General features: G+C 43.1%; 1 protein-coding gene across 1 annotated transcript in view; it reads right to left on the bottom strand.

The window, feature by feature from the left end:
• Positions 1-16,816, bottom strand: part of Fbxl13 (F-box and leucine rich repeat protein 13) — a 195,523-nt gene extending 178,707 nt beyond the window's left edge. Inside the window, exons 1-3 of the mRNA XM_060373954.1 lie at positions 16,682-16,816; positions 4,866-4,969; positions 4,371-4,461 (exon numbers count right to left, since the gene is read on the bottom strand). Coding sequence (XP_060229937.1) covers positions 4,371-4,461; positions 4,866-4,969; positions 16,682-16,756 — 270 coding nt within the window. The 5' untranslated portion in view covers positions 16,757-16,816. The remainder of the gene's footprint in view (positions 1-4,370; positions 4,462-4,865; positions 4,970-16,681) is intronic.
• Between the last annotated feature and the right edge of the window lie 111 nt (positions 16,817-16,927).

Here is a 16,927-nt window from a genome sequence, read left to right as displayed (position 1 = left end):
TAGACACGTATTCAAGATTTCAGTGGGCAACAAGCCTCAAGTTCTAAAAACATTGATTGTGTTATTACACATTTATTACAAGTTATGGCAATTATGGATATTCCTATACAAATTAAGGCTGACAATGCTCCAGCGCATGTCTCTAATAAAATGAAATCATTCTTTACATACTATGATATAAAACATATTGCAGGTCTACCACACAATCTTATGGGACAAGCAGTTGTTGAAAGATCTAATCATCCCTTAAAAGAGATGCTCAGCAAACGAAGATGGGTTTCAAGACTCCCAGAGGTAGGTTACGTAATGCTTCACTGACTTAAAATTTCTTCAGTGCTTGTTGGAGGTTGGTCTAATGCTAATTACTGGCCCTCAAGATCGGTTACTGCCAGCTGGATACACCCAAGCTTGTTTGTGTAGACCCGCCTAAAACGTTAGACCGGAGAGGTTAATTAGACAGCCTATACCTGGGCAGGCAGAATAGGGTAGGCATGGCTAAGGTTCCCGGGCTTGGGAAAATCCCACAAGAATCACGGGAAAGAGATGCATAGGAAGAGAGGAAGTAGGAGGACACCTCGATGGGTTAGCCTGGAGAAGAAACCATGAGGGGCCAGGAGGAAGGACTCCAATAATGGTATAAAAAGGCCCAGATGAAGAACACAAGCAAGTATTTATAAGATTATGGATGGAAGATAGGACGGTTAAGGAGGATGGCACTGGATGGGGGTTGGGAGGTGAAAGGTGATTTAGAACTGTCTGCCCCACCCAAGGTAAATAAGGTAATTATAAAATCTAACAGGTGTCTGTGTCTTATTATTTGTGATAACAGGTTAAATAATACTGCCATGATAATCTTAGGGCTAATAATAAACTATATATAGCCCAACACACTATTTTTTAATTTACAACAACAAATACTAATGAACAAAAAACAATGACTGCTGAGAGATATTGGACTATAGAAAAAAACTGCTGAATTAGATCAGCCTGTTTATTTCAAGAATATCCTAACCTAAAAATGGAGACCAGGAAATGTGTTAAACTGGGGTAGAGGTTTTGCATATATCTATACAGGAAAAGAGAAATTATGGGTTCCAGAAAAGCTGATCAAAATAAGATATGACTGAGGAAGACCCCCTGAAGATCTTGGACACCTACACAAGAGGACAGAAATCAAAAAGACCAAACAGAATAGGTAATACAAATTGTTGTTACCTCCACATGGAAAGAACTCTGAGAAATAGGGCTCCCATGAGGAGAGCTGGTGCCAAATAGCATTTTGGCCTAAACAGGATATTTGACCCAAAGTTAGGCAGGGAGGCAAGCATGCAGGCTGTGTGCCTCTCACAGCCAAAGGCTATTAAATGAGACGTCACGCTGCTCTGGGCAGTTGGCTTATCCCTATACATGTGAGGTGCTCTCAAGGGGAACAGGTGGCAATTCAGCCTGGTGCAGAGGGACACAGGGGACCTCCCAAAACACAAAGGCCTACCTAAGAAGGGTGAAGACAGCCACAACAAATACAAAGTGCCTAGGGTGTGCTTGAATACTAAAGATTAAAAAAAAAAAAGTTTAAATAAAGGTGATTGTAAAGGCCTCTTCTGTTGCTCTCGGCAACCAGCTTATCCCTTTACATGTGAGACACCCTTGAGGAGGACAGGTGGCAGTTTGGCCTGATGCAACAGGTGCCCAGGAGCCCAGAAGAGGATATTTGGATCTATACAGTCTTGTTTTAATTTTCAACATAAAAATAATTATATGTTCAATGGTAATGGTGATATTATACATCCTCTTTGCGAGAGGTTACAATGGAACAGACCTAGGTAAAAGAGAGACTGCTAAATTAAATCAGTCTCTACTTACATAATTCAAACTACAGAGCAAGCAGGTAACATAATTGCTGATCCCTCCACGTGGAAATAGCTCTAAGACATACTGAAACATAAAAATGTCTCCAGCCAGAACTTCAAGTATACACGGCCAATAAATCCTTGGCTGCAATATTCTTAAAGCGTATCATGCCATTCTTTTAAATGGCATAGATGTAACTGGTTTACAATCCAGACTGCCTTATAGAAAAAATGTCTCCTTTTCTGCTCATACAAAGAGAAAAAAAAATCTGTACTTGATCTTTGCATGCCGCACGCGTCATACATTTATAATCTCAGTATTGTATAATACTTGTGAGAAATGATATGAACAAAAGAACCAGAGACTGGTGATGCTGGATCAAACCTGACAAGATTCATCCTCCAGAACGCTGAGATGCTGACACATTTATTCCAACAGCCTATATGTTCCAGACACAGCTGCTTCAGGTGTTCTTCATTTAAGACCTGCTCCCAGGACAGCTTCAAAGAAAGCTGCTGATCTCAATCGGTCAAGCATTTCAGACTGCTCCAAAAAACCAATCAACAAATAAACAAACAAAACCCAAAACAAAGAAACAATAAAACTTCTATTAAGCCTGAAGTTTCTCAACATTTAGAGACTAGACCACAAATGTTATTGTTAGCTTGCTTACCTGTTTTTTATCTAGGTCCCCCAAAAGGGTATCCTATGCTCCAATGTCAGCAGAAAGCAACCTCGAGAAGAACAACATCCCATTTCCCTTAAGGTGGGGTGGGGCTAGAATTTGGGTTGTTTTCTTGGGTAATGAACGCTTGTCGTTACTAGTTAGGGGAATTGGTTACAAGTTATTAATGGTCTATTCAAAGAGAAAGCAAGGTTAGACTCAGGGATTTCTCTCTTTTCCTTTTCTTTTTTCTTTGTCTTTCTTCTTAGGTAAGGGGAAAGAGATTTAAAGGAAAGAAGGGGGAAATAAAAAATATCTAGAAATGATAGGACAACAGGTAGATTACTAAATCTACTCTTCAACTTAAAGCTTTGTTATTGTCAAATAAGTTTATTTTTAACTTGTTGATATCGAATTTTGTATACAAAAAAGTTCATGCTTGATACACTGGTACAGAATTCAAACTTAAGGTTATCTTTGATACACACACACACACACACACACATATATATACACATATATATAATGTTTTTACTCTGAAATGAGATATTGTATCTATACAACTCATTTGTAAATACAAGATTTACTTCCAGTACTTTTAAAACTGCAGCTGTAGGCTGTTTAGGATATTAGGTAATGCAAGTTAATTATTAGTTGATCAACTCATGGTAATGTCAGATACTAATCTAATTTATCACAGAAATATGCTTCCTAGGTATAATAGATAGAGAGATGTGATTCAATGGATGGATGGATAGATAGATAGATAGATAGATAGATAGATAAAAATAAAATAGAGGTCTTTGAAAACCTTAGAAACCTGCAGGATATGGCATTTAAAGATGTTTTTTTTTTTTATTATTTTAAGGATTCTTTGACAACAATACAGATCAACTCCTGGCAGCACCTAGCCTACCTCAAAGAAGGTAATGAGCATTGAAGAACCTCCACATGGAGATGGCTTCATATACAGCAAGCTAGCAATCAGGGCAAAAAATAAATGTCCTCATTTCTACCACAGACAGAATTCTGCCTAAAATGGGCAAGCTTAGATGCAGGCCAAGTTGACTGCTGAACACTGCCAAGACAGGCTTAGCAAGTCCTTCTATTTCCTGCTTCACGAATGTCTGTCAGATATACTGGGCCAGGAGGCTGAAGATGATGCATATTTTCTTCAAAGTTGCCAAATACCTTTTGACTAGAGATCATGTATGTAAGTCTTACCTATTGGTTCTTATGATTGTTCATAACTGTTCTTACTGTATATACTTTAAAAACAGTCTTTTTAATTAGACAGAAAGGGGGAGATGTTGGAGGAAGGCCCAACTGTGTTTTCAAATGCTAATTTTCGTGCCTTGAGATCTGGTCACCACCCTGCCATGGGCATTGCTATGAATGTTGAACTAGCTCCTGTAACCATGTGATGATAGGAAATGTTCCCCGATTATCCCAGATGGGCTCATAATAATAATAAAGATGCTGAAGCCTATGACTGGGTGGAAGAGAGGGAGGCAGAGTTTTAGGCACCCAGGCTTGGGGGTGAGAAGAAGTAGCCCAAGTTGACCTCAGTCTCTCCATCCTCCTGCCTCAGCCTAAGTGCTAGGATTGCAGGGTGTGCTAAATGCTATTTCTGTGCTTGAGAGGAAGAGGAGAAAAGCAATCAAAAACAGACAAAAATGCCTGACTGTTCTTTGGAAGTGTAGAGGTTTGGCTCTGTGTGCACTATTCTTTCACTCTCCTCTGTGGCCTCAATTCCAAAAGATTCTGACCTCACACCCCACCCCCCAATAAAACATAAACTCTGAGCATTTCCATCAGAAACGTAGGGTGTGTTTCAGAATGCTTGACTAGTTACCAGCTGCTCATCCAGTCCAAAAAGTTGTTCCAAGAAAGTTTCAGACAGTCTTCGAATTTTTGGTCTCAGGGATGGACTGATGAACATATCCCTTGAATAAAAATCACAAAGCAAGGTCAAGATTAATTCCATTTTGAAGTAATTCTATAGCTGACCCACTGATCCTCCCGGAGTGGCAGGGATTTCTTGAGGAGGCAGGTCAGAATCGCCTCTCTAAGAATTTGCTGAGTTCCCAAAGGTGCTGTGCTACCCTTTTCTCATCCTCACCTTGAAACTCTTTGTCTTAAGATTCCAAATAGTAGTTCACTGTGTTTCTCACGCTGAGAATCAGGGAGCACATTATTCACATTAAATCTCAGGGACCTACCACCCTATGGAAGGATTCCTTAACGAGCCCCAGATTTGAAACATTCATTGTCAAGACCGTATCAGGATACTATACAAAGTTCTTGACCTCCAAAATATTTCCCCATCGTTCATCAAAACAACACTCACCAAAGAAGGTTTTCCAGACCATTTCCAATGATAATTATAATCATTTGTTCTAAATATCTCAGTGGGTCCTCGGGACATGTCATAAGTAAACCACATAACAGCGCCTGTTAAAAAGAAAAGAATAAGAAAATGGAATCAGTGCTTCTGTGTCCACAAGCTTTTGGCTCTTTTTTTTTTTTTTTTTATTGACTGTGTAAACATGCTGCTACCGTCAAAGATAGTTATAATGCTTACATTTAGAATGAAGAGTCAGATGGTAGTGGTATACACCTTTAATCCCAGGGAGGCAGAGGCAGGCAAATCTCTGTGAGTTTAAAGCCAGCCTGGTCTACAGGAGTCCAGGGCAGCCAAGGCTACACAGAGAAAGCCTATCTCAAAAGCAAAACAAACAAGCAAACAAAAACCACAAAACAAAAGAATGGGGACCATTTTTTTTTTAATTAAAAAAATTCTCAAACCAAAACTTAAGTCAACCGATTAAATCCATAGTCAAAATCTACTATGGAGATAAATGTAGTCTTCACCTCTCACTGAAGAAACTTCTCTTTACAACAAATGTAGGCCACTACAGAAGACCCCAACCAACCAACGTGCAGAGCTGTGGAGCCCAGTCCCAATAGATACGTGCACAAAACACTTCTGCACCTAAGGCTCAGGGAACACTGCAGAAGAGGAGCAAAAAGACCATAAGAGCCAGAGGATGAGGACCTTCTCTGTGAGAGTGTGTCTCCTAGTAACGTCAGAAGCTATCCCCATGCAGCCTCATGACTGTCTAACACGAGCCGAACAAAGACCACACCAAGTAGACATGGAGGAAAATCTGTTCTGACCGAATCCTGTATAATGAAATGCCTCCTTAGAAATGCCTCCATCCTCTCTCAGTGTGCAGCCAGTTAGGAGCCTACGGGCCAGGATAAAGGCAAAGCGCCTCGGGCTTAGAGACTCCCTCTCTATATTTATTATCTAAATAAGATAATAAATAAAAAACTTCTTTGTTTTCACCCGTCACTTAATAAGATAATAAATATAAGTGACGGGTGAAAACAAAGAAGTTTTTAATGTACGATGCAGCAGAAAGGGCCAAAACTACCACCCAGTAGCACATTTTAAAATCCTCGGATTATCTTCTTTTCCTACAGCAGGATCATGCACCTTTCCCAAACTCTAGAAACAGAAGAAGGGCATGTAACTAAGTGGAGTTCTCAAGTGGAAAAAAACGCAGGGCTAGAGAGATGACTTAGCAGCTAAGGGCACCCTACTCTGTAAAGATCCATATTTGCTTTCCAGCACTTACATGGCAACCTAGGGCTGCTGGCATCTCCAGCTCCAGGGGATATAGCCTGCTTTTACAGCCTTGGTAAGGACCAGGCACATACATATGTTCAGGTAAAACACCCATATCCAGAAAAATAAATCTTTTTTTTTTTTTTTTTTTTTTTTTTTTAAGAAAATGGACCACAACATTTTAGACTCCTGATCTGGCCCCTCTCCAGCCTCTCTTAGAAGAAGCTCAGCTACATGAAGCCTAAATATGGCTGCACAAGACTCCCATGGTTCCCACCTCTGCTGAAAGCTAGATTTTAAAGGTGGCAATTACCTAAAAGACAGCAAGGGACCTGATAACAGGGCCAGATTCTTCCACTACATCCGCTTCCTGAATGGCTCTGCAAACTCATCTGTCTCTGTCACTTTGCCATGTGGGTCTACAGAGCCCAGAGGCTTCCATTTTCCCCACTCTACAGCCCATCCCCTCCTCCATATTCTGGTATCTAGTGGGCATTTACCTCAGAAGAATTTGGATGGCAACCTGCTTTCTCGGCCTTCTATATTCTTAGCAAGCTCCTTGAGAAATTTCCATGCACACAAAAGTCTGGGAGTTAGTGCCTTACTGGAGTTTAGTTTTATGGTTATTAGGAAAGTTAGGGGTCAGGTTAAGAAATATCAGAAACTGCATGCTGCTTTGTATTTCCGAGCTCTACAGATCAAAAAAGCTGCTTTCCCAAAAACTTACCCAGCAGAAGCCTAGTCAAGTTGAGAGCTATGTCACAGAAATGTCGATAAAGGCATAGGGAGCAAATGTCAATAAAGGCAGGGTTGGAAGGTTTACTTTTGGCAAAGGAATACCACGCTGCTCACGTGTTCCTAATGGACAAAATAACACAGCGTGCAGCTGGACACGTGGACCAGCGGGTGCTGCACAGCCGTATGCCAGCAAGGCAGTGCGAACAGTGAGTAAACAGCTTCCATTTGCTTGTTCTGACGTGCCAGGGATGGAACCTGGGGCCTCGGACACGCTAAGCAAGGAGCTCAGAGCTAACTCCTTAATAGTTACATTCTGCCCTATGAAAAGGGCTGCAGAGACAGCTCAGACAGCTCAGCAGACACGAGCACTTGCTGTACAAGAATGAGGGTTATCTCTGTCCGTGTTTCCTTAAGTGGAGTAATGAAGGTATGTATGTCACAGGACCCTCGTGAGGACTAAAGGCATCAAAATATGAAAGCCGACTTGAATTACATGTAGGGCAGAAAATAAGCACTCAGATAATACAGCAAGTGCTAACAGGCATCTTTACCTACCCCACTGCTGATCACTGCCTCCACTAACGGAAAAGGCCAAAGAGAGAAACTCAGAATATTCCCTTATACAGTTGAAAGTGCAGTGCGATAACAAGGAGAGATGCTGAAGGACTGACTGCATACCAAGCTAAACGGAAGTTAGAAGCCAAAAACATAGGTAGGGGGAAAATGGCAAGGAAAAAAGAATGTCCTTGAACAACAGTTCAGACAGAAACAGCAAAGTTCTTAAATGCCTAATATGGCTGTGGGGTGAGGTGGGCAGGGTAGGAGCAGAAACAGACTGGCTTATGGAAATAAATTACGTTTATTGTGTCGGACACCCTGTCAGCACGGTAAATATGTGAACTGTCTCAATAGTAATATAAAAACAACTGCTCTAAGAGCGCAGCAATCGAAGCAGTTTTTGAATGCTTACCTGGCCCATTAGTTAGAGAAGTTTCCAAGGGGCACGAAGAGAGAGGTAGGTACAGGTGGGAGAGCAGGAAGAGCCAAGCCCACAGCACAGGGTCACCTGCAGCTATGATGGAGGCAGGGAACAGTAGACAGCGTCACCCCGTGAAGACCAAGGAACTCTCCTCCAGACCCCCTCGATCACTGACTCGGTTCCTCTTCTGCTGCCCTCATAGACTAACACAGACTGGGTTACAAGGTCCTTACAGATTACGGTCTGAGGCCCGGAAGTCCTAGAGCACCGTGCCGGCTCTTAGCGAGGCCCTTTGCGCTGAGGTGCAACGTGGGCCAGAGAGGGCTGCGGAAGCTGAATCTAACAACCTGTGCTGTGATAACCCACCCACTCCTCCCTGTGAGGTCAGCAGCAGTCTGCCCGTCAGATGGCCCCCGGCCATAGCTGCTGTGAGAAGTCCCGCTACCTCTGCTCACTGCTACATTGGGAGTTTCTAACACATGAGCCTTGTGGGGACACACTCCAGCCTGAGTCACTTGTGCTGACCATGGCCTTGGGCTCCTTGCCCATACCATGTACTCACACAAAAGTGTGCACTGGGTGGCTTCTTACAGGATGGCAGATGGGAGGGCTCATGGAATCTATCTGAAAATGTCTTGGTCATATATAAACACTGAAACATGTCCTTTAAACAAACAATAGAACAAACAGTGTAGATGTCTACAGCCTTTGAAAAGGAAAAAGAATGAAAAAGAAAAAAAGGAGGTTGCTTTAAAAAGAAAAGGTGCCATGAGAGAACCACAGTTCTAGAAAGCCCTTTACTCTGGAACCATTTTGTTTTGTTTTTTTATTAAATCTAAACACTGTCCAAAGCTTCTTCCATCCTTTCCCCAAACCCCATGCAACAAGCCAAAGGGCGGTCTCCAGACACTGAGGTGGACATGGAGCTAGTTACAGCTTTGCCCCATCAGGAATTTCACTTAAAAAATTAATCACAGAGTTTTAGGTTATTTAATTTGCGAACAAATCCCTTCTACTTCTGACATTGATTCCACTGCAATTATCTTCAGTCATCTTGGCTCAAAATTAGACTAGACCAGAACCTCAAAGATGGCAAAGACATATTGGCTCATCTTTCCCTGCCAGCCTCGCCAAAGCCGAGCTAGATAACTTGAAGGGAAGAAACAGGACTGGCCTCGGAGTCTATCTCCACAGCCCCATGTATTCACGGGTTTTCAAAGGGGACTCTGTCAAAAACAGGAAACAAAGAAGTACCATCTGCCCAAAGGATCTCGACAGAATGAACCTTTTAAAAATGAAAAAGATGGTCCTGGCCCCCAGTGCTACCTCTGAACAGCTCACAGGCAATGGAGGTTGGCAGGACTGAAATAGCCTACAGGTAGAGCCGGGGCCAACCAAGAGAAGGTAGCACTTTTAAACTTTAGCAGCTTTATAAGTAGAAATGTCCTGAGATTATTAAAGGGAACCAACTGGTTTGGCCATGCAGAAGGAACCTTGGGACCAGCACTGGGGAGGGAGGTGTGTCTGTCTGCGCCAGAGTCTGACTATGTTATCCAGGCTGATCTGAATAACCAGATCTCAAGTAATCCTCCTGCCTGGGGTCTCCCAAGTTGCTGGGATTACAGGAATATGGCCACGCACAGCTCAGACTGGATGGCTTTACCTCACAGGCGAGGATAGAAGAGACAAACATTTGAACGTCTACCAGACCGCGCCACCAGTAGAGAAATAGATCATCATGTGTGCCTAATCCCTAAATAAAATAACCACTGGGGAAGTACTGAATTGGCAGCTATTTGTATCTTTAGTGTGGATTTCCCTTAGAACTAATCTGTGAACTAACTGGCTGGGGAACTCAGCAAAGATTTTGCTGTCCCCACACCCTGCTACCCCCACCCCCTCCCCACCCCCAACCTCCCAGCCACACACACACACACCCAAAAAGCTATAAACTGTTTACCTAAAGGACCAGCCAAATGTGTTAGCAAAGCAGCTACCCCCCTCCCAAATCTGCAAGCCGTCCCTTGCCACATACAACTTCCTGATTCTTGTATCTCTGAAAAGTGTTTATTCCAAGGCAGGGGTTTGCTATGTTCCCCTGGTTGGTCTCCTGGGCACAAGGAATTTCCTTTTCTTTTTTTAATTAATTTGTTCTCTCATATATTACAACCCAACTGCAGTTGTCCCTCCCCCTCCCCTCCCTCCCCATCCAGCCCTCTGCTTCCCTTCAGAAAAGGGTAGGTCTCCCAGGGTATCAGCCAAACAGGATATACAGTTGCATAGGAAATCCCACAGAATCAATGAACTTGGATTCGTAGGGGATCACTGAGACTGAACCGCCAATCAGGGAGCCTACATGGATCTAACCTAGGCCAAACCGATCTGCCTCTCTTCTGTGCCTCTGACAGGTATCTGCCTCTTAAACAAATAACAGAAAGAATATAAATATATTTTTAAATATTTATTAATATATAAATAAGAATATAAAGAATATAAATATATTGAAAGAAATATAAATCATAAAACGTTCATTTAAAAAAATAAGAAAAATTCAAGTGGCTTTACAGTCATGATTTGTAACTGAAGCTCGCCCTCTGCTGGTAAGAGCCAGTTTTGCATGCTTCTATTGTTTTCCTAGACATCAAATTTTTTTTTTTTTTTTCAATGCAGTTTATTCAGGAACCTTGAACAATCATCTGACCCTGGGGAAAGCCAGCCCACAGCTTAAATAGCCTCTGGGTAGCCAACCCCAGCGTGCCACGGGGGCAATGCAGATAGGTCCACATACATGGAAGCAAGCCAGATCCTCAGCCTTAGCCAAATGTGGAATTGTTCATGACAGAGAGCACTCACCATCGGGAAGGTGGAAGGCGGAAACCAGCTCCATCTTTAAGGCATAGCATTCCGCAGCTCTCTACAGTTCCCCCTTTTTGTTTTAGACGCATCAGGCAAGAGTAGAGGTCTGATCTCTGATATTAGAAATAAATTGGGACTTTGTACAGATGTTCATTTAGGTGTCATCCACCCAAAGAGCATCAGACCCGTCCGATACCTTTTTCTCAGAGGCGGGTCCTGGGGCATCAACCCGCATGCAATCAGACATGCTCTTCTCTGGGTCCAAAGCGGCTGACCCTGAGTGCAGTGCTTAGCCTCGCATCCTGAGCGTATCATTTTAGCTTTTTATGGTATCCAACCATGCTTGGGGAGAACATGGAGTTAGTCAATTGGCATGGAACACGTCTCGCCCCTGGGGGCAATGGTCTCCTGAACCTACTCAGACCTCGGACACCACCACTGCTAGTTCTAGAACTGACGCAGGATGTTCCAACGAGGGGTTAAGGCTTCTCATAATATTTCCTATAAGCCCACACCTGTTTGTCTATATCCCCCATTTTTATTCATTATTAGCCAGATAGAGCCAAGTAATTGTGGTAATGATACTTGCTTTTTTGCCCAATGCTGGAATGCTAGTAAATTTAGGTATGCCCTGGTTACTCGCATGCCTCACTGGGTGCCTGTGCCCATTGATGCCCCTCACGCTATGACTCTCTTCAGACAGAAAAGGGATCTTGGAACTACAGCCACCATTGTTACTACCATCTCATTGACGGCTGTTGGAGCTACCACCAGGGCATTAGCCATGAGTCATACTGGGCAGACTGCTCAGACCCTGAATAATCATTTAGCCAATGTAGCTCATGCCTTAGTTGTACATAAAGGAATTAATGCTCAACTAAAAGGAAGCTTGATGGTGTTCAATCAGAGGATTGACCTCGTGCAGGAGCAAATTGATACCGTATGGCAAATCGCTCAACCTGGCTGTCAATGAAAGTATGCTGGACTTTGTGTCACTAGCATACAACATGAGAATTTTTCCTGTGCTGCAAATCTGTCTAAACAATTGTCAAGCTATATTTTAGGTAATTGGACTGGAGAATTCGATACTACGATGGAGCAGCTGAGAGTGGCCATTGTCACAGTAAATTCTACCAGAGTGGACGCAGGACTAGCCACAGGATTATCAACATGGATTGCTGCAGCCATGAATCATCTGAAGGAATGGGCGGGCATGGGAGTGTTAGCAGACCTTCTGGTGTTGGTCTCCTTGGTTTGCCTGTGGTATATATGCAAGATTAGAGTCTCACAACAGTGTGATGCAGCCATGATCATTCAGGCCTTTACAGCCATTGAAGCAGGACATTCTCCCCAAGCATGGTTGGATACCATAAAAAGCTAAAATGATACGCTCAGGTAGACATCAAATTTAAATCCAACCTCACAATTTGAGGTGTAGTTTCTTACTCTCATTCAAAGCTAGGTTTGTGCATTTAATACTTTTGTAGACAGTGACTCCATAATACACAGCTCCTCTCTGGTCTCTCTCGAGCAGGTCTGTGAGTTGGTAGGTAACATACCTAGTTCTACCAAGTAGAAAGAGAAATACATAAAACCATCTAATTTTTTTAATGTGCCCAAATCCTACCAACAGAGCATCATTGCATGGGCTCCTTTTTTAATAATTTGTTTAAACATATAAGCCTTTCAGAAGTACCTCCAAAAGACAGATAGTAAGACACTCGGCCATTGTGCAGTGTCTGCCTTGTGAGAGAAAAGATGCCTACAGTGAATGAGAAGAAAACTCAAGTATTCGTGCTTCCTACAATTCCTTGTATGTGCAGCCCCTAGGTGTTGCCATTACACATTTTTTTTAAGTTTGGAGTTTCTAAAACTATATAGTTTCTGAACGATACAATGATTTATACAGAGTAAACTCTGTTGCCCACATTTCTAATTATCTGATTATTTGCTTCACTTACTTAAAACATACGACAAACACTTAAAAACTATCTAGCTCTGGTTTGAGGCGATAGCTCAGTGGGGTAAGCACTTGCCTCACAAGCTTGAGGGCCTGAGTTGGGATACCCAGGACCCACGGACAGCCAGGTTCAGCACACACCCGGAACACCAGCAGTCCTGGGACAGGGGCTGAAAACAGAGGAATCCTTGTCTTCAAACAAGATGGGAGGCAAGAGCTCACACCCAAGCTTGTCCCATATAACTCACGGGACATATGCCACCCTCACACACATCAGCACACACTGAGCATACTTTAAGATAGTTTCCATGGTCATTTTTAAAGGACATTTACTAAATTTTCATGTTCCTATCTTTGGGTAGACAACATTCTTTGATGGCAAGAGCATCTCGCAAGATTCTAAGGATGGGAGACACAAATATTTTCGTGCTTCCAATATTTATTTATTCATTGGTTTATTGATTTGTTTCCTTGCTGTGTGTGCCTGTGTGGAGGTCAGAGAAAAACCTCTGACCTTAGTAAGGCACCCAAAGTTCATCTCTTACCTACACAAGGCTGTATACATCCTAGTGCAAACACTGATAAGACACTAGAGAGTAGTGAAATTCCACAGGAGGAAGCATCTTCCGTGACCTGACAAAGCTCAGCCCTCTCTCCCAGCCGTGGCTCTAGAATGAACACTGGGCTGAGTCCAAGCAGAGGCTAGTCTACCGGGCATAGAAGGGGAACCCAGCCGGCTTTTGGTGGTTGCATGGGACTAAAAGAATAAGGAGGGCTCAAGTGTGGCCATTTGCTCAGTAATAAGTATGTCTGGGTCTAGGGTGTTCATGAAGAAGCTAGCTGGCACAACTGCCTCTGAGAGGATGCTCATGGGAACAAGGGAGGAAGCCTGTAGCTTAGCATCAACCCAGCTTCTTGGCCTGGACTGAGGTCAGCTTTTTCAGCACAGGAACCCACAGGAACGTGTTGTGTAGAATGCCTACTGCTCTTTTACCTGCCATCCAACAAATCACTCAGTATGCAGAGGGGGGGATACGGCACTCAACGGAAGAAGAGAAACAACAGACAACAGGCCCGAACATGACTCAGATATTGAAGGAACCCCTGCTTCTGTTCTGTTCTGTTCTATTTTGTTTTGTTTTGTTTTGTTTTGTTTTGTTTTGTTTTGTTTTAGACAGGCTCTCTTCATAAGTTTCTTGATATGTAGCTCAGGCTGCCCTAAAAGCAACCCTCCTGTCCTAGCTTCCTGAGTCCTAGGATTAAAGACATGTGCCAACAGCTTTCCAGATAATGATTTTATAAAACAATCCCTTAACATGTTAGAAAACAGGAAATGATAGCAAAATAGGTGAAAAGATATTTTCATAATTTTAAAAAGTGGAGTGCATTGAAAGGGATCAATGGGCCTTTTAGGACTGAAAAATATATTGTCTACAATTAAGATTTCATTTAATGTATTTGACAGATGGGATGAGACATAAAATAGAACAAAATTAGTGAAGTTAGCAATCGTTAAATTAATAAATGAAAAAGATACAAAATTGCACCCAGAAGAAAAGACAGTCAACAGGACAAAGTTAAAATTTTATAAAGAAAGAATTTCTTGTGTACTGTATGGAAGCATCACCTGTCAATAAAAATCCTACAACCTATTAGCTGAGGCAGAAAATAGGAGGTGGGAGTTCTGGCATAGATGAACTCTGGGATAGAGTCAGAGGGGAGAGATTCACCCCAGACTCGGAGGAAGATGGATACATGAAAGTGAGGAGAGGTAACCAGCCATTTGACACACATAGAATAGAATAAATGGGTAAAATAAGTTGTGAGCTAGTTATAGAATGAGTCTAAGATTATGGGCTAGGCATTTATTCACAAATGATAACGTCTCAGAGTCATTATTTTGGGAACCGGGGCATGGGTGGAAAACCCACGGTTATAATTTTATTATATTCATGATTGAATTCCTACAAGAGAAATGAATTGTATAAAAATAATAAGTGATTGGGCCCAAAAGTAATGAAAATAAATTATCAATCAGAAGGTTCAATAAGCCTAGTATACCAGGTAGTTTTGTTATTGGTTGGTTGGTTGGTTTTTGTTTTGTTTGTTTTGGGGTTTTGTTTGTTTGTTTGTTTGCTTTGACTACTACCATTACTAGGCCTGGGCTCAAGCGATCGTCAGCCTTAGTCTCCCTGTCAAGGGAAACCACATGTACCACTAGCATGAGTAGGCTTTTGGTTTGGGCTTTGTTTTTTCTTTCATCGGAACATACACAAGTTTGTGGGGGAAATTATGTTGTAGGTGAAAAACTAGGCTTTACTTAAAAACCACAGGGGAGGTTCAGAAGAGGTTGGTCATATATACATGGATGACTGCCGTAAAAGAGTATGTGCTACACAGACTTGCAGACGGCTTTTAGAAGAGTAAACGTTCTAGAGAACTGAATCGGGTAGCTACATAAACTCAGAGAGGACTGGCAGGATGGAATTCACCTTGATGGACTCTGAGGGAAAGTGAATGGGTGGGTCCCAAGATCTCTCTTGTACCTCCTGTGTGAGCAGAGGTGACTGAAGGGGGTGTTCTGAGGATAAAATCACAGGGTGTACCCCTATTTGACATATCGATAAATGCTTCCAAATTACCATCCTAAAAGAAAGAGCTGTACCAATTTGCCCTGGATGTTGAATGGTGCTCCTCTCTTTTCCCCTAGGGTTCTCTCATTTTCCCATGATGGCAGCTGCTTGGAACTCCTATTTCATCACCCCAGGACACACACTGACTACTTACAGACAAGTAGGAGGCATTAGCAGTCTCTCAGCTCCCTAACCCCAGGAGCATAAAGTCTGGTATTCAGTACCATGTTCGTCCTCTTGAGGCAAAGCAGAATGGGGATACTATGGTGACTGTGGGGGAGGCTTGGAGAAGGAAGCCCTGCTCCTGTAGAACTGGCGTAGTTTCACTGCTCAAGAAGGACCTGAGACACCATTGATAGGGACCTAAGGGACCACAGAGGGAATATGTTTTTCCCAAACGGTATCCTGATAAAGACAGTAAGTAAACTGTGCTCACGTAGGGCTAGATGAGGTATTCTCAGACATGGCAATCAAGAATGCCACAGCCAGTAATCAGGCTGCGCTTCTATAAGGCCAAAATGACAGACATAACCTTGATTCCTGTCTTCCCCACTCCCAGAACTAAATAAAGCCACTCCTAAATCCACCATGCAACTTAAGTTACCGAGAGAAAAAGAAATTTCAACTTTTAAACTAACCTTGTTACAATCTATACTCTTTGGGTAATGTCAGAAAAAAGGGGAGGGGGTTCTTAGCAACATTTAGAAATGTAACTTTGAAAGCCACAAGAAAAAAAATACACCCATATCCGCATTGTGAAGACAATTAAACTCGACTCTGCAGACGCTCCCTATTGTGCGATCAGATGTGTTTTACTCTCTCTACTGCAGCACCTTTGCTTCTGCTTTTAATAAATCCAGCTTTGCTGCATTCCGGTTGGCCCTGAAATCCATTTCTTTGTTGAAACCAAGACCCCAGGTTTTGCTTGGGTGGCGATCTCTAAAAAGGTGTAGTGCCCAGTGGCAGGTGGCTCTTCTTCCCTCCCCCTAAAAGGGAAGAGGCAGGTCTTATTCACAGAACCCCTGAAGCCTGTTTTCTTCAGGTGGCTCACTCTTCAGGAGAGCACACTCTTTTATTTTCCGTATGCCTGACACCTCCTTCCTCGTTTCCCCTCTCTAAACCTTAGAAGTTGACACTTGGGGATTCCAACCGGGTCCCGTCACCTTTCTCCCTCACCTTCTTCTCATCCCCACCCCTGCTTCAGCCAACATCATCCTTCGGTCTTCTCCGACTACCTCTCCCTCTCAAGTTACCCAAATTTGACTTCAACCTCTCCCATCCTGCTCCTTCCTAGCTCCAGCTCCGGGGAATCGTCCTGGCCTCTCCCCACACCCTCTGTGTGGGTGAGGCTGTGTGGCTCCGGTACCTCGCAGACTTGAGGGATATAGTTGTCCCTGAAGTAGTTCCTCAACCTGGGGCTGGCATTGCGGAGTGAAGCCATGGTCACAAGCAGGACTGAGAAACTGTCCCTGGGCTACTGGTGTCCACACTATGGAGGCGGGAGGCGTCGGGGCGTTGCCAGGCAACCCCGGAGGAGGAGCCGTACAGTCTCAGCCAGGGTGGAAATGGAAGGAAAGGCCTAGAGGAGGGGGCGGGGCAGAGTGGGAAGGGG

The sequence above is a fragment of the Meriones unguiculatus genome, chromosome 21, assembly GCF_030254825.1.
Source record: "Meriones unguiculatus strain TT.TT164.6M chromosome 21, Bangor_MerUng_6.1, whole genome shotgun sequence".
Lineage (NCBI taxonomy): Eukaryota > Metazoa > Chordata > Mammalia > Rodentia > Muridae > Meriones > Meriones unguiculatus.
This window is presented reverse-complemented; position numbering and strand designations above follow the sequence as displayed.